The sequence below is a fragment of the Sceloporus occidentalis genome, unplaced genomic scaffold (genome assembly GCF_023333645.1).
Source record: "Sceloporus occidentalis isolate IW3139 unplaced genomic scaffold, rSceOcc1.0.p SCAF_351, whole genome shotgun sequence".
NCBI lineage: Eukaryota > Metazoa > Chordata > Lepidosauria > Squamata > Phrynosomatidae > Sceloporus > Sceloporus occidentalis.
In genome coordinates this window covers 288980-316587 of record NW_028317331.1, presented here as the reverse complement: position 1 = coordinate 316587, position 27608 = coordinate 288980, and the positions used below count along the sequence as shown (strand labels likewise).

The following is a 27608-nucleotide window of genomic DNA, read 5'->3' as shown; positions in this document are numbered from 1 at the left end:
TAACACAACACACCCCACAGATACACAGCACCGCTATACAACACTACTATATAACACAACACTACTATATAACACAACACACCACACAGATACACAGAACCGCTATACAACACATCATATACACAACACTACAATATAACACAACACACCACACAGATACACAGCACCGCTCTACAACACAACACATCGTATACACAACACTACTATATAACACACCACACAGATACACAGCACCGATATACAACACAGCACACATATACACAACACTACTATATAACACAACACACACCCACAGATACACAGCACCGCTATACAACACAACACATCATATACACAACACTACTATATAACACAACACACCACACCACACAGATACACAGAACCGCTATACAACACAACATATACACAACACTACTATATAACACAACACAGATACACGGCACCGCTATACAACACATCACACATATACACAACCCTATATAACACACAGATACACAACACTGCTATATAACACTGCACAACACATCATAACACACAGCACCGCTATACAACACAACACATCCTAACATACAGATACACAACACGGCTATATCACACTACACAACACTATACAACACACCACACAGATACACGGCACCTCTACACTTCTCACCCCCCCCCCCCCTCCATCTCTCTTCTTGCCCCGATCTCTCATCCACCTTCTCCATTCCTGGCATCCGAATTACAAAATGTCTCCATTCCGCTTTTCTCCGAATTCTCTGGGAACGGAAGGAAGTTTTACTTTACTGATAGGGTGGTGGATAAGTGGAACAGCATCCCAGCAGAGGTGGTAGAGGGTAATACAGTGAGGGTATTAAACATGCATGGGATAGACATACGGCTCCTGAATCTAAGACAAGACCAACGACTGGTTAAGGTTTCAGTTTCTGCAGCCGTCGGGAGCCGATCTGCCGGCGGGCAGAGTCCGGAAGGATTACGTTTTAGGGAAATAAGAGGCCGCAACGCCGGTTCAGAGAGCAAAGATCTTTATTGGGGGTCACGAGTCTCCCGCTAGACACAGTTGTTCTGGAATAAGGTGACGCTGACTCCCAGCAGAGACCTCAGCTGGCTCTGGAGGCTGGAGATACTGAGGCCGGCCTGGACCGTGTTGGCGTTGTTGGGGGCCAGTGAGCCCTCGGCTCTGATTGGCCGGTTGTTGTTGTCCAGACAGCAGAAGGCGCTCCAGACGTGGCTGGGGATGTTAATTCTCTTCACCCCGTTTACAGAAATCCAGTTGTTTCCCGGAACCGTTCCCGTGACGACGTACATCTTCCCGCAGGTGGCCGCGATGCTCCGCACTTTGGCCTCGTTGGACCTCCATGCGCCGCTGTTCAGTGACCCGTACATGGGGGCCACGTTGGTCAGCGTGTACGTGACCTCCTGCCCTGGGCCGTCGGGGTGGTCAGCGTTGGGGTTCAGGTGGCCCTTGTGGTAGTTGCTCCCGGTGTAATCCGAGTTGACGGCTTGGTTTTGTCGGATCAGATCCCCCGGCACCCCAGGCAGGCCCAGGTTACGAATGGCGGTTTCGGTCGCCGGCTGCAGCGTGATCTCTTGGGGGAGCCTGGTGTCCACCAGCTGGAACGGGAGCAGGGCATGAATTATAGTATAGACTACTAACGTTAATACTCGCTGAATTCTCTAAAACCCCGCAGCGTTCCTAACATTCTAACCGAACACTCTCGGAACCCGATGGATGTTTATTGTTACTGATAACGCTGACCCGATCTCTGTAGGATAGATCTATAGCAACCCAGAACCCGCCGGCAGATCGGCCCCCGACCGCCCGACTTTATTCAGGAGCCGTATGTCTATCCCATGCATGTTTAATACTGTAAGAAATCATTTTTATACTTTTATTTTGTTCTGCACATTTTAGCCCTGAATGCAAATTGAGTGCTAGGAACACAATATGTTATCAATTATGTGACGTAGTTTAGAGGATCTTCTGTGGAATGCCGGTGTATCCTATGACTGCTCCAATAGGATTCCTTAACATATACCCTAACCAAATGTAAAGGGGTATAAATAGGCATGGTTACAAGGGCAAGGTCTCTTTCCACGCTCTCACCTTCATCTCACCAAGAATATTGAGCCTACAGTACCTTTTATCACCGTTTGTTCCACCACAAATTCCTATTGATAATTTGTTATCGAATAAACGTGCTTAATACGACATAGAAGCTGTGTTCTTGATTGCTGTTTGGTCACTGGAGAAGTTTAGATATTCAAGACAAAGAATATTCTAACAAATACCCTCACTGTATTACCCTCTACCACCTCTGCTGGGAGGCTGTTTCACTTATCTACGGCTTTGTGTAGAGGGAGGTTGGTCTCACCTGGGGCTCCAGCCGGAAGGTCAGATCTTCGCCGGTCACGTCACCGGGTCGGAAGTCCAGGATGTAGGCCGAGTATAATGGCACCCGGTTCCCTTTGTGGTAAAGAGAAGCAAAGAAGGGGTTGTTGTAGTTCTCGTACATCTGGCAGATGGGTGCGATAACGTTGCTCTGACTGGAGAGGCTCTCGAACCCCTGGGGCAGGGAACCCGCATAGAACTGCCCTCGGCAGTCACTGAAATTTGGACTCACTTTGGCCCAGGCTGTGGTAACTGCAGCCAAGGCTAGTATGAGCCAGGTGGCCATGGTGGGGAAATCCAGAAAATGGAGGACGTGGTGTCTAAACCTGCGATACGAGGATCCGGTCGGCACAGTCCCTGCCGGTTTATAGTCCCCTGCGCTGGCCGGACATGTGTTGTCTTCCCAAACGAGTGACCTCCACAAAGCCCTGGGGACACCTGGCGCGTTCTCATTGAGCTGCACCATTTCTTACCTGATCGTCTAAGCCGTACGCCGTCCAAACACTCCGTGACCTGGCGGGGGTGCAGCACACGCTGCCGGCACACGTTCCTGTGCCAAGAAACCCTCCACGGTCGTCGTCAGGCGGTCTGCTTTTTACCCTCCGCTGTACGTTAGGAGATTTGGGGGTCTCGTCGTCGGGCAGCAGCCACCGGAGGGTTAATGTGAGTTGGAGCCCAGATAGAGGCCGAGAATCTGAGATACTCAGTCTTTATTTATAAACAGGAGTAACTCAAAGCAGAGGGTTCCACCTCCCAGCGCACTCACCATACCGGCACACACACTCCACAACATGCTATGGTACTCACGCTCCACTATACACTCCACTCCGGTACACACTCCACTACACGCCAGTACACAACCCACATGTTCCACTTCAGAACATTCTGAGGACACAGACCATTGTGGGGTCATTTTCACCAAGTACCCTTGATGTGGACGCCCCACCCCGCGTCTGACCTAAGTGTGTCACCCCGATGATGTCAAATAAGAAAATATCGCACGGTGTAAAGTTTGATCATCGTGTTTTATTTGCTGAGACGTCGATAGGGTGTATTTTATCTCCAGGAAACGACGGACCGGAGACCTGCGCATGTTTGTAGCTTAATCTAAAAGGTCTGTATAACAGTCGCGAATATTTTTGGAGATCAGAGTTCTGGATGAGTCGTGGCGCACTTTACATGAGACGCTGAGGCCACGGCGGGCTGGAAGCTCCAGGACGCTGGCCAAGGTGTAGGAGTTCTCTTCTCCTGAGGGTGAGGCTCCTAAAGTACCTTCTCCGGGGGTCGATTGGCCGCCCACCTTCCAAGTCACCTCGATGACCGGGGGGTAGAAATTGGAAACCAAGCATAGGACGTGGAACACGGACACGTCTTCCCGCGGTGGTCCGCTGGTTAGGAGAGTCACGGAGGGAACCGAGACATCCCAACCTGGAAACCAAGAACCTGAGATCAGCTTGGAGCCTTAAAGCTGCTGTCCCACTTAGACAACACTTTTATCTCTCGGCCTCTAATAGGTCGAGTCAACCAACTGCAGCAGATCTGTCATCTTATTCTCATCCAATGAGAAGAAGCGAGCATTTAAGAAATATAAACAGACACAAAATGAGGAAGATGGGAAAAAATACAAAGTGAAGCTTCGGGAGACAAAGAGCGTCATTAGATGCGCCAAAGGACACACAAGAGAAAATTGCAGAGTTCACAAAAAAAGGTGATAAAACCTTTTCTCTGGGAGAAGAAAACATAAACCCGAAATAATTATACTAAAGACAAATGAAGGGAATTATATAAATGGAGATAAGAGTTCGCCGACCGCTTAAATAAATCCTTTTATGGTGAGGGACCCGCATTAGCCAAGAGACACGGAGTGACGCGTGACACAGGCGTGTTTACGGAGGAAGAAGAAATTCTACCTGAACTCTCCAAAGTAAAAACAGACAAATCAATGGGATCCACTGAAAATGATTAAAAAGGGCTTCGAGGTGTCCTGGCAGATCTATTTAATCCGTCATTAACGGCAGGAGTAGTTCCAGAAGACTGGACGTTGGCAGCCGTACTGCACGGAAAAGGTGTCAGGGAAGACTTGGCCAACTACAGACCAGTAAGCCTTACATGAGTAACTGGGAAATTACTGGGAACAGAGCCAAAGGAGAGGATCGTTAAATATCTGGAAGTAAATGGTTTGCGTGATCAGAAACAGCTCAGGTTCCTGCAGGGAGATCCTGTCAAACTGAGTAACTAAGATAATACCCCGGGTGGGGCAGTAGATGTCTATCTAGATTTTAGTAAAGCGCCTGACAGCGTCCCTCATAGAAGACGTAAAAATACATTGCAGTGTTTGGGTTTGGATGCCAGAATAGTTGAATGGATCAGCCAATGGATGAGTGTTAATGGGGTAAATTTAGAGGAAGTTTATGTGAAATCTGGGAATAATGTCTCATTGGTGATGGAGCTTCTGGTGAATATTAGTGGCAGATGCAGGTGAAGGTCTCCGAAATATTACATTAGTTGCATTACAGAGGACCCCCGGGTCGGTGATCGGGTTTGGAGTGAGCAGCGGCAGCTTTATCACCCGATTGTTAGAATGTATCGATTTCTGACCGACCTGATTGTTAGAATGTATCGATTTCTGATCGATGCCTGAGGAAGCCGGCGTTTGCAGTGGGCGCCCTCGTGTGGTGATACTGCGGTACCGCAGGTTTTTGTTATTATCACCTTGTTATTATTATTTATTGTTTTATATAGCGCCATCATATTCTGTACAACGATGTACAACGGGGTTTACAAACACTGACTGATTCCTGAGATCTGTACAGTAAACAGGTTCCAAGCGTGTTACATAACGACTATCCCGGAGCAGTGACGTATCCTGGTTGGGGGGGGGCGATAATACCCCCGGTGTCCCGCTGCACAAAGGGCTGGTTATCAATCCAGCCATTCTCTTGATGCTATGGAGGCCGTGACGGCTCAGTACAACTTCCTTAACGCCATTAAAAGGCGCCTTCCAATGTCCCGGCATTCTGTTTCTTAAAGCCGTACGGCACCTTTTATTGTATTTGGGGGGCCGACCACAGAGGGTGGCTCCTGAGGGCCCCAAATGGAAAAAAAATCACTGACGGGGAATAAAACAAGGGGTCCTCTTATTTTTTCAGGGTCAGGGTTATATCTAATATTTCATTTTTGTTTATTCTTATTTTTACCCACCTCCAAAAACACTGAGGTGCGTTCCGTTGCCCCAGACGGGGTAGACGTGTTCTTTCTCTGGTAGGCACCAGTACACGCCACTGTCATGCGTAGTGACCTGCGCGATCTGCAGAAAATTAGCACCGCCGCTTCTGATTGGCTGGAAGCGCTCGCCGAAGGCTTTGGACCGCTGGACACGAGAGTTGTTTCCGTGGCTCAGAACGTACGTTGGCGCGGTGCCCGGCAGCTGCTTGAACCAATGGATGCTGAGGTTCTCCTCCCCGTCCACCCGGCAGCCTAGCGTGGCGGTGCTGCCCGCGGGCGCAGAGACTCGGCCTTCTTGGTGGACGGGCATTTCCAAGGAGCCTTTAAGGAAATCACATAGAAAATGAACAATAATGAGAAGAAACAACCTGCTCAGCGCAAAGTATAACGCGGGTATTTTGGGCCCAGATTTCCCGCGTGAGTCGGGTTGTTGCCCCACGCTGGACGTGACGCAGTTAACAGGGTAAACACTGAGAGTGTGAAATTAGGAAGGCGTTTAGTAAAGTGGTGACTAGGGGGGTAGTTGGTGATCTGCTGTTATGGAAGTTAACTACATGGGGTCTCAGCGGACAACCGCAGGGGTGGCCCAGAAAATGGGTGGGGCTTAGGGTGATTGTGGGTGGGGTTGGTAGGTAGCCACGCCTATTGAAAAATGTAGATTTAATTAGGCACTGAGGTAAGGGTTCGGATGAATACAAGAGGTAGCATATTCCCCCCCTTGTCCTCGAGTCCGTCACCAGTACCAGGAATTACTCACAGCACAAACACAGAGACAGAACCAGCAGCTTCATGGTGTAGATGGCGCCTCCCTGTATAACAAGAAGGGGCAGCTGATGAGCCATATACGCAGCACAGAGTATACTGTCAGTTCTATACAAAAAACAGCGATAGAGCACAGCATGCCGGCCAAGTGTCCATGTTTTCTTTACCAGTCCCACTACCAAATCCATGTGCCCTTCTTTCCTCCTCTGATGCTTCCTGTGCCCCTTTTTCCTCCCCTGACACCCCCTCTCTCCTCCTCTGATGCCCCCTCTCTCCTCCACTGATGCCCCTCTTTTCTATGGGCTCAGAATGTTTGCTGGGTATGAGGGTATTGCAGGGTTCTGCAGCCCTAAAAGCCCCGATAATGTGTTTTATAAAATAATGTTTATAAAATAAATGGGGTAAATAAACCCCATTATTCTTCCTCTAAATGCCCCACTGGACGAGTCCTTGTGTGCCCTGTGGCTGCTAGTAACGTCCTATCACATGCCTGTATCCCTATACCCCCAATGCCCCCTCTGTGCATCCCGTAAATCCCTGGGGTAGGGGCTGCAGAAGGTGGGGGGCATTTTCTCACATAAGTTATATTTACAAAGGAGAAGTCACGGGTTACACTGGTTCCCGGGGGTAACTTTGAAATGTTGCCCTGGGGATGGTTTATATCACCCAAGCCCCCTACACATCACACGTGCCATCTGAACAAGAGACCTCCGGGCTCCTGAAGGTTCTGTGAATCTCACTATATTGGCCCCTAAGCCCCCCCACAGGCTTCACCCCGTCTGGGGCAGCTACATGTATCCACTTCTTTACATTTCCCTTTATTATACATTGCACTCTCGCACGGGGCAACTCCACGGGGGTGATTGTTATATATGCCCCGTCAGGGGCCGCAGCCAATGAGCCTGCAGGTCGCACTCACCTGATGGTCAACCGAGTTCACTTCGGATAATTATAGAGCCCTCAAGGCTGCGTCCTCGCTCTGCAAGTGTCTCTTTCCCATACTGACTGGGGAGCTTATCCGGGACAGCTGGCACATGTGGCGGTTGCTGCGTTTTTTTGGCTTCTGCTTTTAGCTGTTTTGTGGGGGGGTTTTCCGCAAAAACAAGTTATTTTTAGCTGAAACTGTGACTTCTCCCAACGGCCTTTCCCGGGGGTAATAGGGGGCATACAGGTGGGGCAAATCACTCCTGGATAGACCTGGCCATAAGGGGGCACTTTAGGTTTTAAAGGCGCATCAGAGTCCCACCTTAAACCCAAACATATAACGTTTTAATGACATGATTGAGACTTCTGTGTCGCCCCTTATATTGTGGGGACCGTTTGGGGCAATAGGGCCTAGAGCTGCTGCTGCTGCTAATAGCCAATGACCCCACCATGTTGCCCCGGGTCACAAACCTTCATTCTTATTGTGTTTATGTCCCTGGCCTTCCTGAAATACCCCTCACCACCTTCACCAGAAGCCTATTCCATGCATTCACAACTCTTTCAGCAAATAGGAGGTTCTCAGGATATAATGAAATTATTTCTGTATTTCTTTGTCTTTTGTGACCGAGGCACTGACTCCTCTGTTTGGCTGAGATTCATGGAGTTGGAGTTCCACAAGAGCCAGGGACCCCAGCGGTCAGTAACCTGTTCACTGAGGGGTATCAGGTGCGTGGGGAGGGTGCGGGACTCTGCAGGCCCTGAGCCAAGACTTTGTTAAATAACAAATAAGATTAAATCCCGATCACGAGCACGTTATCCCCCCGGGCGGTGGATCTTGGTTAATCGTTCATTGACTTTATCAGTCTCTGCAAACAAACGGCTCTGTAAAAGCCGGGTCTGCGGCTGGACCTGCGCCACTCAGCCCCCAGACAGCCTCCGCCATGAAGGGTCTCCTCGCCGTCCTCCTCCTGGCTTTCATCGCCGGCAGCCAAGCCAAGGTATTCACCAAGTGTGAGCTGGCCAAGGTCCTGAAGAACGCCGGACTCGACGGCTACTATGGATACAGCCTGGCCAACTGTGAGTGTGACTCGCCCCCTGAAGACCCCCGCCGGTGGGGCAGTTTTAGCTTTTTCCCTGCTTTTAAATACCCAAAGGGGGTAAGAAACCCGACCGCTTTAACGCAAGTAGATAACGGGCCGGCCGCAGAACCTCGCCAACAACCTGAAAGGGGTATTTATTTGGGAAACTTGGTGTAACTGACGTGAAAAAATCCCGGGGGGTAAACCCCCCCCTGTGTCCCCGAATTTACCCCTCCTGCGTTACCTCCACCCGTGTAAACATGATAATGACGTGTAGAACCTGGCGTGTCTCCTACCTAGTGGATTCTGATACCCGGGGCCTGCATTGGGGGGGGCTCGCAGCTGCCCCCTGATGTCTTATTGTGGGGTGTCCTGTTAACACCGTGTGGCCCCCGTTGCAGGGATGTGCATGGCTTATTACGAGAGCCGCTACACCACCAACGCCATGTACGACAATGGATGGAGCCGCGACTACGGCGTCTTCCAGATTAACAGCTACTGGTGGTGCAACGACGGGAAGACCTCCGGGGCCGTGTCCGCCTGCAGCATCAGCTGCTCCAGTGAGTACAAAAACACGCCATCCTGGGGCAAATGTGCCGTGGAAACCAATGAATGTACCCGCTCATTCGGCCTTGATACGCTCAGCCAATTGCGCTGTCTTATTAAGCGGGGAGGAAGTGAACATGCGCAAACAGGAACAGGAAATATAGGGTCGAAAAACTGAAATTCTGATCATTCAAACTTTATGCTTTTCCCAGACCATTTTGGGACCATTTGTGTAATTGAGTGGGGCATTTAGAAGAAGAATAATGGGGGTTATTTACCCTGTTTAATTTATAAAGCCGTTTCCTGCTGTTTCTATAGACATTATCGGGGCTTTTAGGGCCGTAGAACCGTGCGATACCCTCATACCCAGCAAACATTCTGACCTCCTAGAAAAGAGGGGCATCAGGTGGGGAGAGAGGGGCATCAGGGGAGGAGAGAGGGGCATTATTTTAGGGCTGTGTCCTGCGACTCTTTCCTTGTTTAACGCAGCCAGGTAATTCACTAATATTTTGGTTCATTCCCCAAGATCTGATGAATGATGACATCAGTGATGACATCACATGCGCCAAGAGAGTGGTCCGTGATCCCAATGGCATGGGTGCATGGTAAGTGGTTGTCTGTATATGTGGCACTGAAATGGGGTAAACTTCACCAATATTTTGAAATAGGCCCGCCTTGTGCTCTCCTTCATAATGAGGAATGGCTTCGCAGGGGCAGCACTCACCATCTATAAGGGCGGAGCCTGCCAAAGTGGGAGGGGAATGAGGCAGGGAGTGGGTGTGGCCACAGAGAACGAGCGCTGTGACTCAGACACTCCAGGGAGAGTTATGGAACGCAATAGGAACCGGAATGTTTTCTCTCGTGGCCTGAGATTAAATGACTGCTTCCTGTCATGTGACACTTGCTGCTCACTGAGACAGCAGCAGACGGCTGCCATGTATGGTTGCAGCATGAAATGAATAGAAATCCTGGCCACATGCGCAGGGTACGGCCAGAAGATTTGATTGGGGCGGTTTTTGGAAACTGAAGGGAAATTCGGCTTTTGGGACTCAACGATTAATAATTAATGTTAAAATTGTCTGCAGGGTCGCCTGGAACAACTACTGCAAGAACAAGGATGTGAGCAGCTTCGTGAGCGGATGTGCCCTGTAAATGAGACCCCCGTTAATGCCCCCGCAATCCAACCCCGCAGAATGTGGATCTTTATTAATGAATGTTCAGTGAATACTGTCAATAAATCCTTAGAAGAAGTGAAAGCGTCTGAATCTGTTCAAAATGGAAAAGGGATGGCACAGGGGGGCATTGAGGGGCAAATGATTAGTGGGACAGGTGAGCTGCTCTACGGGAGAGTAATTAGGGGGGACCTGGCAGCCCCCGTATAATATAGAGCTCCAAATCTAAGGCAATATAACACATGGAGCAGCTGGCAGGGGGCAAGAGGCACTTAAAGCAAGGACCTATCAGACAAAAGGAATGGGGTAATAACACCCAATTTACCACATATGTACAATAAATACAAGGGAAAGTCAGGAACTCCCACCCCAGAAAGTGCCCCCTGTGTTACAGGGTTTTACTCCAGGTAGTGACCAGCACTAAAGGGCAGAAATATAATAAAATGTGGCTATAATTCAGCTCTGGGGGGGGTTTCTCATCCAGAAAGACTGAGGCATTTGAAACGCTTTGGGGTAAAGGAGCATGGATGCCCATCCTGTACCAAACAATCCTAGTGCCGTCTGCACCCCAGTCTCTCTGACATTAAGACCCATTTCCCTACGATGGCTGCCCTCAGTGCCCCCTTCACCTGCTGGTTCCTCAGACTGTAAATAATGGGGTTCAGCATGGGGGTCAGCGTCGAGTAGATCAAGGAGACGGCTATGTCCACCTTCTGAGAGGAGCCCGTATTGGGCAGCAGATACATGAAGATGAGGGCGCCATAGTACAGGATGACCACGATGACATGAGAAGCGCACGTGGAGAAGGTCTTATGTCGACTCTGCCGGCTCGGCATCCTCAGGATGACCAGGATAATAAATACATAGGATGTGAGGATGAAAAGCAGACAGCTCACCCCAAATACTGCCCCCGAGGCCATGGCAAAAATATCATTCAGCCAGGTCTCTCCGCAGGAGAGCCGAATTAACGGCTGGACCTCACAATACAGGCGCTCTATCGAATTGCTGCCACAGAAGACCAGTCTGGACGTGAGGACGGTGTTGATGGTGGAGTTGATGAATCCACTCATCCAAGCGAAGGCCGCTAGACCCACACAGACCGCTCTGTTAATGAGTGCCGTGTAACGCAATGGTCGACAGATCGCCACGTAGCGGTCACAAGCCATGGCGGCCAACAGGATGCACTCCCCAGTGGCACAAAGCGTGAAGAGGTAGACCTGGGTCATGCAGCCAGCAAAGGAGATGGCAACGGTGTCCTGCAAAATGTTGGACAGTACGTTGGGTATGGTGATGGACGTGTAGCAGATCTCCAGGAATGACAGGTTCCCCAAAAAATAATACATCGGGGTGTGAAGGCGAAGATCTGCTCTAATCACCCAAATAATCAGACTGTTCCCTGTCAGGGTTATGAGGAAGACGACCAAGAAAGCCCCAAACATTGCGGGTTTTATGTTAGACAGATGCAAGAGACCCAGGAGGAGAAACTTACTGACCACCGTCTCGTTTATATGACCTTGGACCAGAGGAGCTCTGCCCATCGTAAGAGGAGATCAGAGAGACGGACACAGAACGTCTTCAGCTCGGTCTCAGGAACCACCTAGAAAGAGCAGGATATCTGGATATCTGGATCTCTCAGCCGGCATTCTGGAGAACAGGACTCTTATCGCCCATTTACGAGTCTAGAACACCCACAATGTTACCGCCATTATACAAAATATATAAACCTTCCCGACAGGCCCCGTTCCCCGCGTCTAGCGATTTCTGGGAGAGTGAATTACTTTTTTTTCCCTAGATATCTAAACTGCCTTCACCGACGACGATATCTAAACAGCTCTGAAAATTGTGTACTTTATGTTTTCCTATAGAATCCAGAAACTCAATGTTTCCGGGGCTTCATTGGAAAAAAAAGGTTCAGCAGCAATAATAATAATCAAAAAATTAAGCCATTTTTTGCTGGAAATCTGTTTTTACCCAATTATTGTGAGTTTACAGAATGTAATTTAAAAAAAATTCAGAAACATTTTCCACTTTTTCCTGCTGTTTCTATATACATTATCGGGGCTTTTAGGGATGTAGAACCCTGCGATACCATCATACCCAGCAAACATTCTGACCTCCTAGAAAAAGAGGGGCATCGAGGGGGAGAGAGGGGCATCAGAGGAGGAGAGAGGGGCAGGTATTTGAGGGGGACATGGATTTGGGGCAACAATGCGCCCCTAGGAAAACAGTTCAGCGGCTCCCCTACTGTCTCTCTTGGCATAAGCCACCACTGCCTAATGCCCCTATGATTCAGGTGCCCCAGTCTGCTGCCCGGGATGCCTGGTGCTAACCCCGGCCCTGACCCAATATCACAGCTGGTATTGTTTAGTAACATTGGAGGGGGACAGGGAGGAGTTGCAGAGGGTCCTCAATAGACAGGGTCGCCTGCTGTAAAGACTCTAAACCTTAATCAGTCTTTGGTCTCGTCTCAGACTCAGGAGCTGTATGTCTATCCCATGCATGTTTAATCACCTCACTGTATTACCCTCTAGCACCTCTGCCAGGAAGCTGCTCCACTGATCTGCCACCCTCTTAGTAAAGTAAAACTTAATTCCATCTAAGTCTCTGAGCCTCTAGTGTTAGATTCTGGTCTCCTCCCGTCCTTTGCTAACGGCTTTATTTCCGCGGGTCGCGCAGCTGGATGCTCGCTGTGATCTGGCACGGAGCCCAAAGCCAGGAGGGCAATTAACGCAGATGAATGAATAACTAAAAGTAGTCGTCGGGAAGGAGACCCGGCTCGGGTTTGCTGATCCTCCGATTGCTGTTTTTGGAAGTTTACAGTATTATTATTAATTCTCTATAAATTCAGGAATGGACAGGAAATAACCCCCAAGGTTACCTGCTGGCGGCTAAATAACTGCAGACCCTGCGCGGCCACAGACGGGGAAACACGCCGGCCGGGGGCTTCTGCCGCTTACCTCAGAGAATCCGCCACATTGAGAGCTGGACAGAAGCTGGAGCTCTGTGCTCCGTTTATAAAGATTACTGGAGATCCTCCTGAGAACCCTGGATTCCTCCTGGAGCTCTTACCTAGCCCACGTCACCCATCCCCACCACCTCCTCCCGGTCGGCTCAGCACAATCACTCCAGGATTTCAGAAGGATTGGAGGCTGAGACGCGAAACAAATCCAATAATTCATCATAAAAGCTCGCCGTGTACATTCCTTTCACCCGCTCGGTATTTGGGTCGGGTACGGGCTGGTCTGGTCAGGGGGAAGCATTTGTTCAACAATCCCACTGTCCTACTTCATGAGTAACAATTTGGGAGGAAAGAGATCAGGGACACATTTACATCCCAGGCACCGCTAGGCGCAGGTACATAAAAGTATCAAATTCTACGCCGGGCATAGGGAGGAATTATGGTGGGGCTCACATAGGACTATTGGCCTTCTGTCTTGTATTCTTTCATCCAGGTCTCTGACCTCCTCTCATTCTCCTCTCCAAGATGTCTCCAGCAATGACGCTCACGTTGCCCAATTCCTGTACCCTAGACTCATTTCAACCCTCCCTGAAACCCATGAAGTTTCCCCATAACAATAACTGCCCTCTGTAATATCGTCTTATTCTTTTCTTATTTTTTTCATCCAGCGTGATATGACCTCTCCTCAGGGTATCTCACACGCTCTTCAGCCGAGCAGGGTAATTTTATGGAGTTCTCTATATAATGTGAGCTGCCCTTTCCTCCTCGCTCGGTTGTAGAGCTGGCCGTCTCCACGTCTTTGTACCTTTTACCTGATCCACAGATGAGAACCTAACCGCTTGTCCTAGACCTGCGACAACAAATAGTATAAATGAACCCTCCGTATGGATTCACCTTTCATATGAATGAACCCTCCATATGGATGAACCCTCCATATGAATGAATCCTCTTTATGAATGAACCTTTCGTATAAATGAAGCCTCCGTATCAACAAACCCTCTGAATGAATGAAACCTCCGTATTAACTAACCCTCCGTATGAATGAATCCTCTGTATGACTGAACCCTTCATATGAATGAACTCTCTGTATGAATGAACCCTCCATATGAAAGAACCCTCCATATGGATGAACCCTCCATATGAATGAACCCTCTTTATGAATGAACCTTTCGTATAAATGAACCCTCCGTATCAACAAACCCTCTGAATGAATGAAACCTCCGTATTAACTAACTCTCCGTATGAATGAATCCTCTGTATGACTGAACCCTTCATATGAATGAACTCTCTGTATGAATGAACCCTCCATATAAAAGAACCCTCCGTATGGATGAACCCTCCATATGAATGAACCCTCTTTATGAATGAACCTTTCGTATAAATGAACCCTCCGTATCAACGAACCCTCTGTATAAATGAACCCTCCGAATGAACAAACCCTCCGAATAAATGAACCCTCTGAATGAATGAAACCTCTGTATTAACTAACCCTCCGTATGAATGAATCCTCTGTATGACTGAACCCTTCATATGAATGAACTCTCTGTATGAATGAACCCTCTGTATGAATGAACAACTCATACAAGTTGACAACTTCCAAAAAGTTATTTAAAAACTTCTTCCACCTCAAAAAGTTTTATTTCAACAAACAAATGATTGAGTTTAATGCCTCAATGATCTCATCTCCCCCACCATGATCGGCCCTGAGGGCAGGAAAACCAACATATTGCACCATCTTATTAACTCTTTGGACACTTTAAGGAAAATCAATTTGTAGCAATAATCTTTCCTAACACCATTTGGTTTCCGCACCTGACGCCCTCCCCTGGGAATGCTGATCCGCACCGTAGGGGTTTCCAGCTTGCGTGTCTGACCGCTGCTGTGTATTTACCCCTCTTATAATCATAACCACGAGGCACAGATTCTGGAAAATACATAATTATAAGTCAGAAATTACAGTAATCAAAATTAAGTACACGGTGGCAGAAAAATCCAATAATTATAATTATTTTGCGCAGGAGGCGCTGGAAGCCCCAGCGGGGTCACACGGCTCCCCCCTACCCTAGCAGCTTATAAATTTGGTGCAGACGGTATCTGGAGGGATCTCTGTGATCAGACGGGACGTGAATGTGGAGGTTCCAAGCAGTAACGAGGTGAGAGTTACCCCCGTTCAGTGATCTTTGCGGTTTATTCACATTACAAAGGGCCATCCATGGCAAGAGTGAGCTGGCCCTGTATAATGTATAGTTCAATGTATCAGGAGATTTTGAACAAACTATACATTATTCAGGGCGCTCTCGGGTTGGACCTTTCTTTAGTGAATAAGTCCTTTTTTCCCTGTTTTCCTAAATTTTGTATTCAAAAACCCGACTATCCAGAGGACCTTACAATCTACCCTCCTAATACCCTCAGGCAGCATCCTGAAGAAACCATCCGTCCTCCCCACCTATGAGAGCCCACTCGCTGAAATCAGAACATCCTCAGCCAAGCAGACCCCGTCCTGCCGCCTTATTACCTCCTCACGCTTGATCTAATGCCCCACTATGGCTCTCCATACCCTCCAGAATAAAATTTCATCTCCTGCCCCTGACCTTTCAAGCAGCCCCTCTGTCTCATTCCCCCTCAACCTCCTAATAGATTGTAAGCTCCTATGAACAGGCTCCTCTTCTCCACCTGTCTGTGTTAATGTGTCTTCCTGTCATTGCCAGTTTTGTATATTGTCCATTTTATTGTTAAATATTTTTACTGTCCCCCTATTGTAACAGCGCTACGGCATCAGTTGGTTCTACGTAAATACAATGTTATGTTATTCCACAAAGTGGAGCCTCGGCAGTCTCTTTCTGACTTTTTCTCTTATCAGTATTATAATGGGGCTCCATTGGCAGCTGATTTTCATGATGTGGCGCCTCTCCTGCGCAGGGGGCACGAGCTGTCTCCTCTCCTCCTCCTCTCTAATAGAATATACAGAGAATGGCGATATCACTTTGGCTCTGATTGGTCCAATCAACTCGGCGTCCTTTCTGCCAGTGATTAATTTTACAGTCCAGCCAGCGCCACGCCGGTGTGACCTGTAAGTACACGCGTGGTACACGTCAGGGCAGTTCTGTGCAAACAATTACAGAAAGATTTGTAGCTGCAGGGAACTGAATCCTAGCCGAGGATATTTCTCTGTTGCATTATAAGAACAGTTCTATAGCGACTAACTCAGCTAAACCCTCCATACTGCTCCAGATACCCCTTGGTGGTGTTCACCCAGCCATCCCGTCGTATTCACATCTAGTTGAATCTGGCCATGAAATAAATGTTAGGCCCCGCTGGGTCTCAAATACCCAAGGGCCCCGAGCTCAGTTCTAGATACCCTGAGAGAGTCACCAGATTTAGAAGGGATCAGAATTTCTGTTTCTCTCTCCAGATTTCGCCGGGATCAGTACAAATCCATCCTCGCCTTGTTGTTTGCGGTGGAAGAAGTCAATCAAAATCCACATTTCCTCCCAAATATCACACTGGGGTTCCGCATGTGGGACTCCTGCTTCTCTGAGATGCCTTCCCTTAGGGCCACATTTCAAGCCATGACAGGCAAAGGGCCCAGTGCCCCAAACTACAAGTGTGGGTCCCAACCACGAATCCCAGCCGTTATTGGAGACCCACTGTCGACTTCCTCCGTGGCGATTGCAAGACTCCTGGGCTTGTGGGGGGTTCCTCAAGTAAGTAAAACCATAAATATACGTGTGTTTAATGCCCGCCGACTCCTCTAAAGGGTCAGCTCGGCCCCTCTCGCGAAGTCTGATGTAGCCAAGGTCATCAGAGAGTTTCTTCAGGGCTCTGAACACTTGCTTTGTTCACGTGTCTCTCAGTCTCTTTTCTGAGTGATTGGGATTCTAAACCACAAGTCCAGATCTAGATTTAATTGATAGCCGAGAGGAAGATGAGGCAGGTTATGCCCAATTAGCAGACAGAGCACACAACACCCTCTAAGCCCCCCAGAAGACCCCCGGGGTTAATGTGAATGAAGCTCAGTCATAACAGGGAGTGTTATTGATGTTTCCAGGCCAGCTACGCCTCATCTCTTCCCTCTCTAAGTAACAAGCTTGAGTTTCCATCTTTCCTGAGGACCATCGTGAGCGTCGACAGCCAGCCATATGCCGTCCTGGAGATGTGTAAAATGTTTGGGTGGAATTGGATTGGGGTTCTCATCTCCTCAACAGACTACGGAACACAAGGAGGATCTGTACTCAAAACAGAAGCCACCAGGAACGGAGTGTGCATCGCCTTCTACGAAACCATCTCCTCCGACCAAGCCTTCAAAGGAATGCCAAAGGTTATAGAAAGAGTCCGAAGGTCAACAGCCACCGTAATTGTCCTTTACGCCTCTCCTCCAGAGGTCAATGCCGTCTTTGTAGAGGTCCTTCAACAAAACCTCACTGGAAAGGTATGGGTGGGCATCGAGGCTTGGTATTCCTCGCCGGTGTTTCTTCTAGCAGACTTCTGGCACCTTCTTAACAATACTATAGGAATTGCCAGGAGCAGGAAAATACTCCCAAATTTCTCCAGGTTCCTCCAAACCCTCAGTCCTTCTAGATATCCCACCATGCTTGCAATCCGGCAATTTTGGGAGAGATCTGTTAACTGTAAGTGGGTAGCAACTAATAGTTCCCTGGGTTCCTTGAGCACCACCAGCCGCATCTGTACTGGGTTGGAGAAGATGGCGACAGACGACATCACAGAGTTTAATGACCCAACATCACAGGCTGTGTACATGGCGCACAATGCCATCTACGCTATAGCCCACGCTCTCAATGATTTGCTGTCCTGCAAAGACAAAGAAGGTCCATTCCAACAGAGTTCCTGTGCCGATAAGACCGACTTCCAACCATGGCAGGTAATTATAAATTAAGATGGCAGGTGACATTGGTTCTTTTCATAGAACATTTACCATCACACAATGTCCAGTGACTTAGGACAATATTTATTTTGATGTCGAGGGGAGCTAGTATGGGTGGAAGGAGGGCAATTGGCCCTGGACTGCTCTGTTTTAAAACTTTTTTATATGTTTTACTTTTATATCATGGCTGGATCCTTTCCGTAAGTTCACTGGATCATGCATAATGAGTGTGTTCTCAGCTAAGTGTTTTTTTATGCTGTCTTATTACTGGGGCAGTTGACTAGACTTGCCCCCAGGGTTAGGCTGAATGGTGCCACCCCTCTCCTGTGCATATGCGTTGCCATAAGTTTGCATGGTACAAAACATGGATCAAATAATCGATTACAGCATTAAAAACCCTGGTCTCGGTGGGTAAAATGTACTTGTTTCCATACCAGCTCCTGCATTACCTAAAGAGAGTGCGCTTTGTGAACACAGCCGGGGAGCTTGTCTCCTTCGATGCCAATGGAGATATTTACGGATATTTTGACATCTTGAACTGGCGGCTCGACAGGAATAACGTGAGCCGCTACGTCAAAGTGGGGACCTTTGATAACTACGCTGCCACCAGTCAGAAGCTCTCTGTCAACCACAGCCTCGTCCAATGGCCAGGAGGACATAGTCAGGTGAGACAACAATTGTGCAGGTAATTCAGGCCACGTTCAGTGTCTCTACTGTGTCAGGCCTTATCTACCATATCTACTGCTATCCTTATTAAAGGGGCATTATATTCAGGTCTCCTGCACCAATTGGTGTTCCTTGTTGTGACTGGGAACACTGGTATCCCAAACTTGTTTGGACCATCTTGTTTGTCCAATGTCGACATCTTCATCAGTATCATCAGATGTTCTTTAACAACTTCTCACGTTTTCCTTTTGTTCTTTCCCCATTCTCCTTGTAATTTCTGGAAATTCTGTCCTCCTAGGTCCCCCGGTCAGTCTGTAGTGACAGCTGCCCACCTGGACATTGGAAGGCCCCCCAGAGAGGTCAGCCCGTCTGCTGCTTTGACTGCATTACGTGTCCCGACGGGACCATTTCCAACCAAATCAGTGAGTAATTTAAAGCCAAACAGGAATAATTTGGGAAGACGATTCTCGGATAGGAATGTTGACAGGTTCTATGGGAAATGGTGGGGGTTAGAGCATAAAGTTCTAATCATAGACTACACTTAATGAGTATGTTCTCCTCCACTGCAGATTCTGTCGCTTGCTTTACTTGCCCAGAAGATCAGTGGCCAAATACAGAGAGGTCCAAGTGCATCCCAAAAATTATTGAATTTTTATCTTACGAGGAGCCTCTGGGGTTGGTGTTGGCCCTGTTCTCGGTTTTTTTCTCACTCATCACGGTTACGGTGTTGCTGGTCTACATCAAGTTTCGAGAGACCCCAGTGGTAAAAGCCAACAACCGCAGTCTCAGCTACCTCCTTTTGGTGTCCTTGATCTGCTGCTTCCTTTGCTCTCTGGTGTTTATGGGTTCCCCGGTTAGGATGACCTGCACCGTAAGACAAGCCCTTTTCGGGATCACCTTTTCTCTTTGTATCTCCTGTGTTCTGGCCAAAACCATCATAGTTGTTATCGCTTTTAAAGCCACCAAACCTGGAAGCAATTTGAGGATGTGGGTTGGATCCCAAACAGCGATCCTGGTGGTCTGCAGCTCCTCATGTGGTCAGGTGTTTATCATCACAATGTGGCTGGTTATGTTCCCCCCATTTCTAGAACCCAACATGCACCTTGTGGTTGGTAAGATCCTTCTGGAATGTAATGAGGGGTCCATCATAATGTTTTACCTTACCCTGGGGTACCTGGTGTTCCTGGCCCTGCTGAGTTTTGTTGTTGCCTTCCTAGCCAGGAGCTTGCCCGATAGCTTTAACGAGGCCAAGTACATCACCTTCAGTATGATCATGTTCCTCAGCGTCTGGGCGTCCTTCATACCAGCCTATCTCAGCACCAAGGGCAAATATGTTGTAGCTGTCGAGATATTTGCGATATTACTGTCTAGTTTTGGGCTTTTGGGGTGTATATTTTTTCCCAAATGCTATATAATTATTTTGAGGCCATCAATGAACACAAGAGAGTACTTAATGTCTTCTAGATCTTCTTAAAGAGGATAGCAAAAGGAACTGTTTTCTCTTAAAATTAATTAGTTCACTTTTTTGATATACCAATAAGCATAAGAAAATGTAAGTGTAATAATCTGAGCAATCATTTTTGGAAAGCGATCCGCAGCTTTACCAGGAACATAAAAATGTTTCTTTTGTATGAAGGTTCAAAAGTTCCTAATAAGTGGAGCCGACAGCAAAAGAGATTTAAGAGATCTTAAATATGTTCAAATAAGGGAACGAGATATAGCTTTTCTTGTAGTAGGAATCTTTCGGGTCTTGCAGATCTTCAAAGGAAGGACCCTATGCATAGGGTAGAGGAAGGTCCACATGCCGCTGATCCCATTCCATCTATGTCTTAATCCCCCAATGATAGGACCACCAGTATGGGAGTAGAGGAAGGGCCACATGCCGCTGATCCCATTCCATGTCTTAATCCCCCAATGGCAGATATTAGTACCCGGGGATCAGGCACCAGAAATACCGACCATAGCAAGTGGATTGAATGCTGCTCTAATGAGTCAGTCCCCGTCCATGCGCTGAGCGACCTCACCCCGGGGAGGCAGGGTGGCCTCAATGGCCCTTATCCGCCATGAAATGTCTGTGTTATCTGAAAACAATGAGTGTCCAGGGAGACGATTAGAGTCTAATACCCCGGGGCTTCATTCACTCTTCCAATTAAGAAACAATTTAAAAGAAAAGTAATTTCTGATCCGAGTAACTGCGAATATACAGAAACTGGGTTAATGGAGTGAAATATATAATCTTCCAAACCAACTGACCGTAAATTGTCGCCTACTCTTCACTCGTCCAATTGGTTAGGAAGTGAGGGCCGCCTGATTCTCCTCCGTCAGTGAACATTCGCCCCGGTTTATCTGCCCCGCTCCTCTGTAATGCTCCTCCATGTAATGATTTAGCAGATACGCGGTATTTTGTGCTTCTACTTCCTACGTGATCCAGTTGAAGGTGTTGTTGGGCTTTGGTGAGCGGGGTAAACATCACTAAGGGGTATCACGCTTGGGGTCTCTGCGCTACACTCTGAATACAGGGGAGTATAGCGGTATAGTCCCCAAATATTCACCTGTTCACATCCCCTTCCCAGAAGTACGGGGGCCCTATGGGAGGCATGGACACCATTTCATGCCCCTACTCCTTAATCAGGGGTAGAGAGGATCGAGTTTCTAGTGACATAATAATATATATTTTTTAAAAACTTTCCCACTCCTCACTTCTTAGTCCCCCAGGTGAGGGTAGGAGGAGAGGTCAATCCAAGCACCCTTTGTGTGCCTAGAGGGTGGGAAGTGAAAGTCATCTTCAGCCCAGGCAGCATTTATATACTCCTGTGCCCCAGCGCCTCTCAGTGTTTGGAGGATGTATTGCAAGTCATTGACCCCATTAACCTGAGTGATGTCCACAGACTCGTCAGTAACTCCCAGGTCGAAGAATTCACAAGTTACATCATGTTACATCATGCTACATCATGTTACATCATGCTACATCATGCTACATCATGTTACATCATGCTACATCATGCTACATCATTTTACACCATGTTATATCATGCTACATCATGCTACATCCTGCTACATCATGTTACATCATGCTACATCCTGCTACATCATGTTACATCATGCTACATCCTGCTACATCATGTTACATCATGCTACATCCTGCTACATCATGTTACATCCTGCTACATCCTGCTACATCATGTTACATCATGCTACATCCTGCTACATCCTGCTACATCATGTTACATCATGCTACATCATGTCGCATTTCCTGCAGGCGAGTGTGTGCGAGCTCAGAGGGATTTCTGTGATCCATCAATAGCAGGGCAAAGACTGACGGGGAACGCGGGGACCAAAGTATCTGTGATGGACAGACGGACACGTAGCCCCACACACACACTTATAAATGGAGATCGGGGAGTTTATGTGTTTATGGATAGCCCTATCCACCCTGTTTGCATTTAATAAATCAATAAAGTTTTTATTCCAATATTTGGCGATGTTATTACCACAAATTATCCCCACCTGACATAAAGTATAACATTAGAGTTAATGCGCAAAATCAGAGCGCAGACTCGCGGCCGATCAGATATTCAAAGCCCACCTTATGTGTATCGCACGGGGGCAACCCTCTGGACTTCCTGTTGTCAGGATGTGCAGTTTTATTCCTCCCCATTATTGCCTCATAACACAATTTCTAAGACAACATCTGAATCCAGAGAAACAAGCCGGAATACCATATATCATAGAGCTGCATTTTGACTTATTTCACTGTTTTTATGAAAACGAATTATTATTATCATTATTGAGTCAGCGGTAATAAAATCATATCATAGTTTACCGTAACAATTAGCTGGTGAATTGCGTCCAATTAACTTGGCTGCTCGGAGGCGTTTGGAGATCCCTCTGCGGGAAATCCCTGGGTGGCCAATTAAACGGATCCTCCGCTTGATGGAACGAGGTCCCCGCGTGATGTCAGATACAGAAATACCCTGACCAGGGATTAAAGCTCAGGAGCGGCAGAGACTGGAAGTTCGTGGTAACTTTTATCATTAAATTCGGGGTATTTTGAGTGAATTTGGATGATCTGGAGATGTGATGGACTGGAAAGTGGACTGTAAAAAATTGTTAAAAAGTATATTCCTCATTTTTTTGTAGTAGAGTTCTTGGAGTATTATGTAAGGTATTCATGAAGCCGCCTGTAGGGGGCGCTGATTGCTGTAATGAGGGGTAAGTGACATTCTGGCCAAAAGTGGCAATAAATAATGAAAAAGCCAAACAGCTAGAATGACACTGACTGAAAACTGCTCCTGCTTCTCATTATTCTACAGGTATGCAAAACTGTTTAAATAATATCATTTTACCTAAAACTGATATGTAAGAGATTCATAATGGCTCATTAATGGTGTACGTTCAGGTAAAAGCAAGCATTGAGCAAAGCAAGGTGTACAAGTCCTCCAAGCTTAAAAATAAGTTCAAAAGTTGTTATATCGTTAGAAATATACGGTCCAACTAACAGAAGCAAAAATATGATATATATGCTGTGTTTCTTTGCTGGATGAATATGTTACGCCTCGTGCTGCGTTATAGTGATGAATGTATTGTGCCGTGTGGTGCGCTGGTAAAATGGCGGTTAGCAGCCGTGCAGCATGAGAGAGGTAAAGAAACAATAATGCTGAATTGGTGTAAATAATGGTGTAAATGAAACACTGATAGCACTGATCTGTGAACCTAAAGAAAATATGTTATCAATGTTAAATGTTATGGAAAATGTTATGCTTGCCTAAAATGAAAAAGTGCAATAAAAAAGCCAAACAGCTAGAATGACACTGACTGCAAGCTGCCCCTGCCTCTCATTCCGCCATGTTTGAAACCGCTAACAGAGACTCCAGATTCTGCGTGGATCACGTGGAGCTGTTTTTGGGAAACAAAATACTTCAACAATCTAAAACTTTGCATGAAAAAGCTATTGAAAAGCAAATATCTCATTTAATAATAGAAAATACATTAACTCAAACTACGTCACCAAGACAACATCCCAACAAGCGATCGCCTCCTCATGTCGACGATAAAATAAAGTATTATAAAGTAAAATAAATTCTCAAAGAGAAAACCAGATTATACACGACAATAAATGCCAGAAAAATTCTCAGCACGACAAAAATTAAACTGAAAATCAATAAAAAAAAATCTCTCTTCCTGCCTCCCTCCCTGTTTCCCCTATTTCTCTCTTTTTTCAATATTTCTTTCTTTCTTTCTATCTATTCTATCTATCTATCTCCTCCCCTCTCTCATTTCTCTCTCCTTCCCTTTCCCCTTTCTCCTCTTCTCTTTCTCTCTCTCTGCATCTCTCTTTTTCTCTCTCTCCATGTCTCTCTCTTTCTCTCCCTCTCTCACTCCCTCTCCTGCTCCTTTTCTCTCTGTGTCTCTCTCTCTATTTTTCTCTCTTTCTCTGCCCCCTCCTCTAACCATTTCTCACTTTCTCTTTCTTTTTTTATCTCTTTTTCTTTCTCTCTTTCTGTCTCTCTCTTCTCCCACTCTATCTCCCTCTTTTCTCTATCTGCTCTCTGTCTCCCTCTTTTCCTCTCACTATATAGAAATAGCAACAGAATCCTTTAAAAATTCACTTAAAAAGGTACATATATCATTAAATATACATTACAGAAAATATAAAAAAATTAAAAAATTTAACCAAGATAAAAAAATATTTAAAAAAAAGTAACCATTGCAAGAAATCTAAGAAAATTCATGAACCACACAACAGAAAATCCCTCAGAAAGAGAGACGCATCACAAAGCATTTCACCCACGGACGTCCCTTTCATGGGGATGTTCATCGTGGCACATAAATAAGTGACTGAAAACAGGATTCTGTTAATGGTTATATTGACATGCTCAGATTCCTAGCTGTTGGCCCCCATGGACTTCTTCCTTGAGAACCTCGCTTTTGTTGGCAGATGTTATGGTGAGGACCAAAAATGGCTGCCTCTGGCCATAAGGGACTATTAATGTCATAATGATATTAATAAACCTGTGTGCTGGCCTCTGATTGGTCCACTGGTGGTGATCTCTAATTAATACTCCTGTGGGTCGATCTCCCATTAATACTCCTGTGGGCCAATCCCTCATTAATACTCCTCTGGGTCGATCTCTCATTAATGCTCCTTTGGGACTATTTTTCATTAATACCCCTGTAGGCTGATCTCTAATTAATGCCCCTGTGGGCCAATTTCTAATTAATACTCCTGTTGGCCGATCTCTCATTAATACTCCAGTTGACCGATCTCTCATTAATACTCCTGTGGCCCGGTCCCTTATTAATACTCCTGTGGGCCGGTCCCTTATTAATACCCCTGTGGGCCGGTCCCTTATTAATACCCCTGTGGACTGGCTCACAATAAATACGTTTGGGGTCTGATCCATAATTATTATGTTTATGTTGTGATCCTTGATGAATACACCTGGGACGTGGCCTTTAATGTATAGATAGATAAAGATGGATATATATATGAGGACAGATCTCTAGTGAAAACGTCTTTATTCATACAGACAGCGGCTCCTAAATGAATAAACCCATGGCCTGTCAGATAATGACACACAAATAACACACGTGGCCTGTCGAATAATTTGTTATTTGGTTTTAAGAAAATCTAAAGGCGACACGTTTGGCTTTTTTCTTTCTTCTGAAATAATTTCTTGACATTTGAACTTTTTAATAGGTTGTGTTAGAGAGTAACGGAAATCCTCTCTGCTCGCTGTAGTATTGTGTACCAGGCAGTAGAGGGCGATAAACAACCCATTATTGGCTAATGGGCTTTACCATAGAAGTGAAGAAGGCGGGGACTATTGGAAAATACCAATCCAGGAGTGGGGGGGGGCATTTTATTTACGGTGTACCTTACTATGTAGGTAAATTATTGAATGTAGAAGAAAAAAGAAAGACCGAGGTCAGAGGCTTAAATAATGAAATATGTTTTTATTTCCGCAAATACTGGATAATATGGACAAGGTAACTAGAAGAGTAAGATTAAAAAAGTAGCAGAAGGCCATGTCTACAAAAATACCCACCAGTTCATTGGTTATCTGCCAGACTGTATCCCAACTAACCAACCTACCAGCTCATCTGTATGACTAATCCCCAACTAACCCAACCAATCAACTAACCAACCTACCAGCTCATCTGTATGACTAATCCCCAACTAACCCAACCAATCAACTCATCTATGTGCTTGAAGCTCAACAAACATTTTTCTGTGTCTAATACTTGACTAAACTAGTAAACAAAATTCTTTGTGGTAGATTTCCCTTCCCTTAGTCGTGTTACTAATCCCCAGCAAACCCACCTTCCTCACTTAACTACCCATCTGCCTGACCTATCACTAACCAACCCACCCGCCTGGTTTATATCTAACTATCCTCCTCTCTTGCCTATATCTAGCTAACTGTCTGACCACCTCCCAACTAACCCAGTTGCGTGTCAGTTGCCTGGTTGAGTAGCTGAATGCAGCTATTTAATGTGGGCCATTAGTGGGATGATTGATGGTTAGCCTCCTCTAGAGGCCCTCACTAAAGCACCAAACTGGCTGAAGGCCCCACTCATGCCTCGGAGGACATTCTGAACGTAACGAGGCTCTTTATTGAGCGTTTGACGTCTTTGTTCCTGAGGCTGTAAATGATGGGGTTCAGCACCGGGATGGCCATACAGTAAATGGCCGACACCACGCTGTCCATGCTTTGAGAGTTGCTGGATGTGGGTCTCAGATACATGAAGACGAGAGCGCCATAGTACAGAGTCACCACCGTGATGTGGGAGCTACAAGTGGAGAAAGCCTTCATCCTCCCTGCCAGGGACGGGATCCGCAGGATGGCCGTGATTATAAATACATAGGAGACCAGGATGAAGGTCATAAACCCGATACCAAAAACCGAGGCCGAGACAGTGGTGAGGACCTTATTAGTACGAGTGTCGCTGCAGGAGAGCTGGAGCAATGGCTGTACCTCGCAGTATAGGCGATCGATCTGGTTGAAGTCGCAGAACGGCAGAAGCGAGGTGGGGAGACTTTGAATGACAGAGTTAATGACGCCGCTGGTCCACGCCGTGGCCGACAGCTGGAGGCACACGGATTGTCTCATGATAATTCTGTATCTCAGTGGGATGCAAATGGCCACGTACCGGTCGTACGCCATGATGGCCAGCAGAATGCACTCACAGGTGGCGCAGAGCGTGAAAAGATACATCTGGCAGATGCAGCCCAGAAAAGAGATGCTGTTAATGCCCCTCGTGATGTTTGTGAGGATCTTGGGGACGGTTATGGACGTGTAACACATCTCTAAGAAGGACAAGTTGGCTAGGAAGTAGTACATGGGGGTGTGAAGGCGTCCGTCGGAGATGACGGCCGAGAGAATTACCACATTCCCCACCAGCGTGACGAGGTAAATACTTAGGAAGGCGACAAAGGAAAGAACTCGGAGATAAGGGACGTTCGGAAGACCCAAGAGAACAAAGATGGTGGCCGTGGTGTTGGCGGTCATCGTTCTTTATCTACATAAACAAATAGGAAACGGGCAGATCGTCATAAATCAGAGACGCCTTAACATCAGGGCATTGTACAGCGCTACGGAATATGATAGTGCTATATAAAACAATAAATAATAATAGAATCCCAGAACCTGCCGGCAGATCGGCCCCCGGCGGCCCCCGTCTAGTCGCCCATTACTCCTGCTGTAAAGACCCAAATGTAATCAGTCGTTGGTCCCGTCTTAGATTCAGGAGCCGTATGTCTATCCCATGCATGTTTAATGCCCTCACTGTATTACCCTCTACCACTTCTGCTGGGAGGCTGTTCCATTTATCCACCACGCTCTCAGTAAAGTAAGGCAAGATTTTCTTACATTGTATTCAATCTGCCCCAAACCTTTGCCCCCAGATGATGTAATTGTTGGTCGAATTAATGGTCGAATTCTCTTGAGAAAGAGTTTTCCTTTATTTAGATCATGCGCATAATCGAGACAAGGCACAT

The 27608-nt window shown here is 46.9% G+C and overlaps 6 protein-coding genes across 6 annotated transcripts; 2 read left to right on the top strand and 4 right to left on the bottom strand.

Annotated features, from left to right (window-relative positions):
• Positions 1 to 1050: 1050 nt before the first annotated feature.
• LOC149274051 (endonuclease domain-containing 1 protein-like) lies at positions 1051 to 2858 on the bottom strand. The gene is made up of 2 exons (XM_089505907.1): positions 2376 to 2858; positions 1051 to 1614 (listed from the first exon to the last, which is right to left on the bottom strand). Exons 1-2 carry the CDS (start codon positions 2856 to 2858, stop codon positions 1051 to 1053), a joined length of 1047 nt encoding a protein of 348 aa, XP_089362033.1.
• Positions 2859 to 3494: 636 nt separating this feature from the next.
• LOC149274050 (immunoglobulin lambda-1 light chain-like) lies at positions 3495 to 6459 on the bottom strand. Its single transcript, XM_089505906.1, has 3 exons — positions 6375 to 6459; positions 5594 to 5938; positions 3495 to 3820 (listed from the first exon to the last, which is right to left on the bottom strand). The coding sequence occupies exons 1-3, from the start codon at positions 6457 to 6459 to the stop codon at positions 3495 to 3497; spliced, it is 756 nt and encodes a 251-aa protein (XP_089362032.1).
• Positions 6460 to 8244: 1785 nt separating this feature from the next.
• Positions 8245 to 10080, top strand: LYZ (lysozyme). The gene is made up of 4 exons (XM_089505868.1): positions 8245 to 8380; positions 8784 to 8942; positions 9455 to 9533; positions 10014 to 10080. Exons 1-4 carry the CDS (start codon positions 8245 to 8247, stop codon positions 10078 to 10080), a joined length of 441 nt encoding a protein of 146 aa, XP_089361994.1.
• A 571-nt stretch (positions 10081 to 10651) lies between these two features.
• Positions 10652 to 11539, bottom strand: LOC149274048 (olfactory receptor 5V1-like). The gene has a single exon (XM_089505905.1). The coding sequence runs from the start codon at positions 11537 to 11539 to the stop codon at positions 10652 to 10654; it is 888 nt and encodes a 295-aa protein (XP_089362031.1).
• Positions 11540 to 11560: 21 nt separating this feature from the next.
• On the top strand, positions 11561 to 20674 carry LOC149274047 (vomeronasal type-2 receptor 1-like). The gene is made up of 8 exons (XM_089505903.1): positions 11561 to 11639; positions 16018 to 16129; positions 16613 to 16763; positions 17108 to 17938; positions 18379 to 18606; positions 18906 to 19029; positions 19696 to 19932; positions 20529 to 20674. Exons 1-8 carry the CDS (start codon positions 11561 to 11563, stop codon positions 20672 to 20674), a joined length of 1908 nt encoding a protein of 635 aa, XP_089362029.1.
• Positions 20675 to 26184: 5510 nt separating this feature from the next.
• Positions 26185 to 27120, bottom strand: LOC149274046 (olfactory receptor 5V1-like). The gene has a single exon (XM_089505902.1). The coding sequence runs from the start codon at positions 27118 to 27120 to the stop codon at positions 26185 to 26187; it is 936 nt and encodes a 311-aa protein (XP_089362028.1).
• Positions 27121 to 27608: the final 488 nt, after the last annotated feature.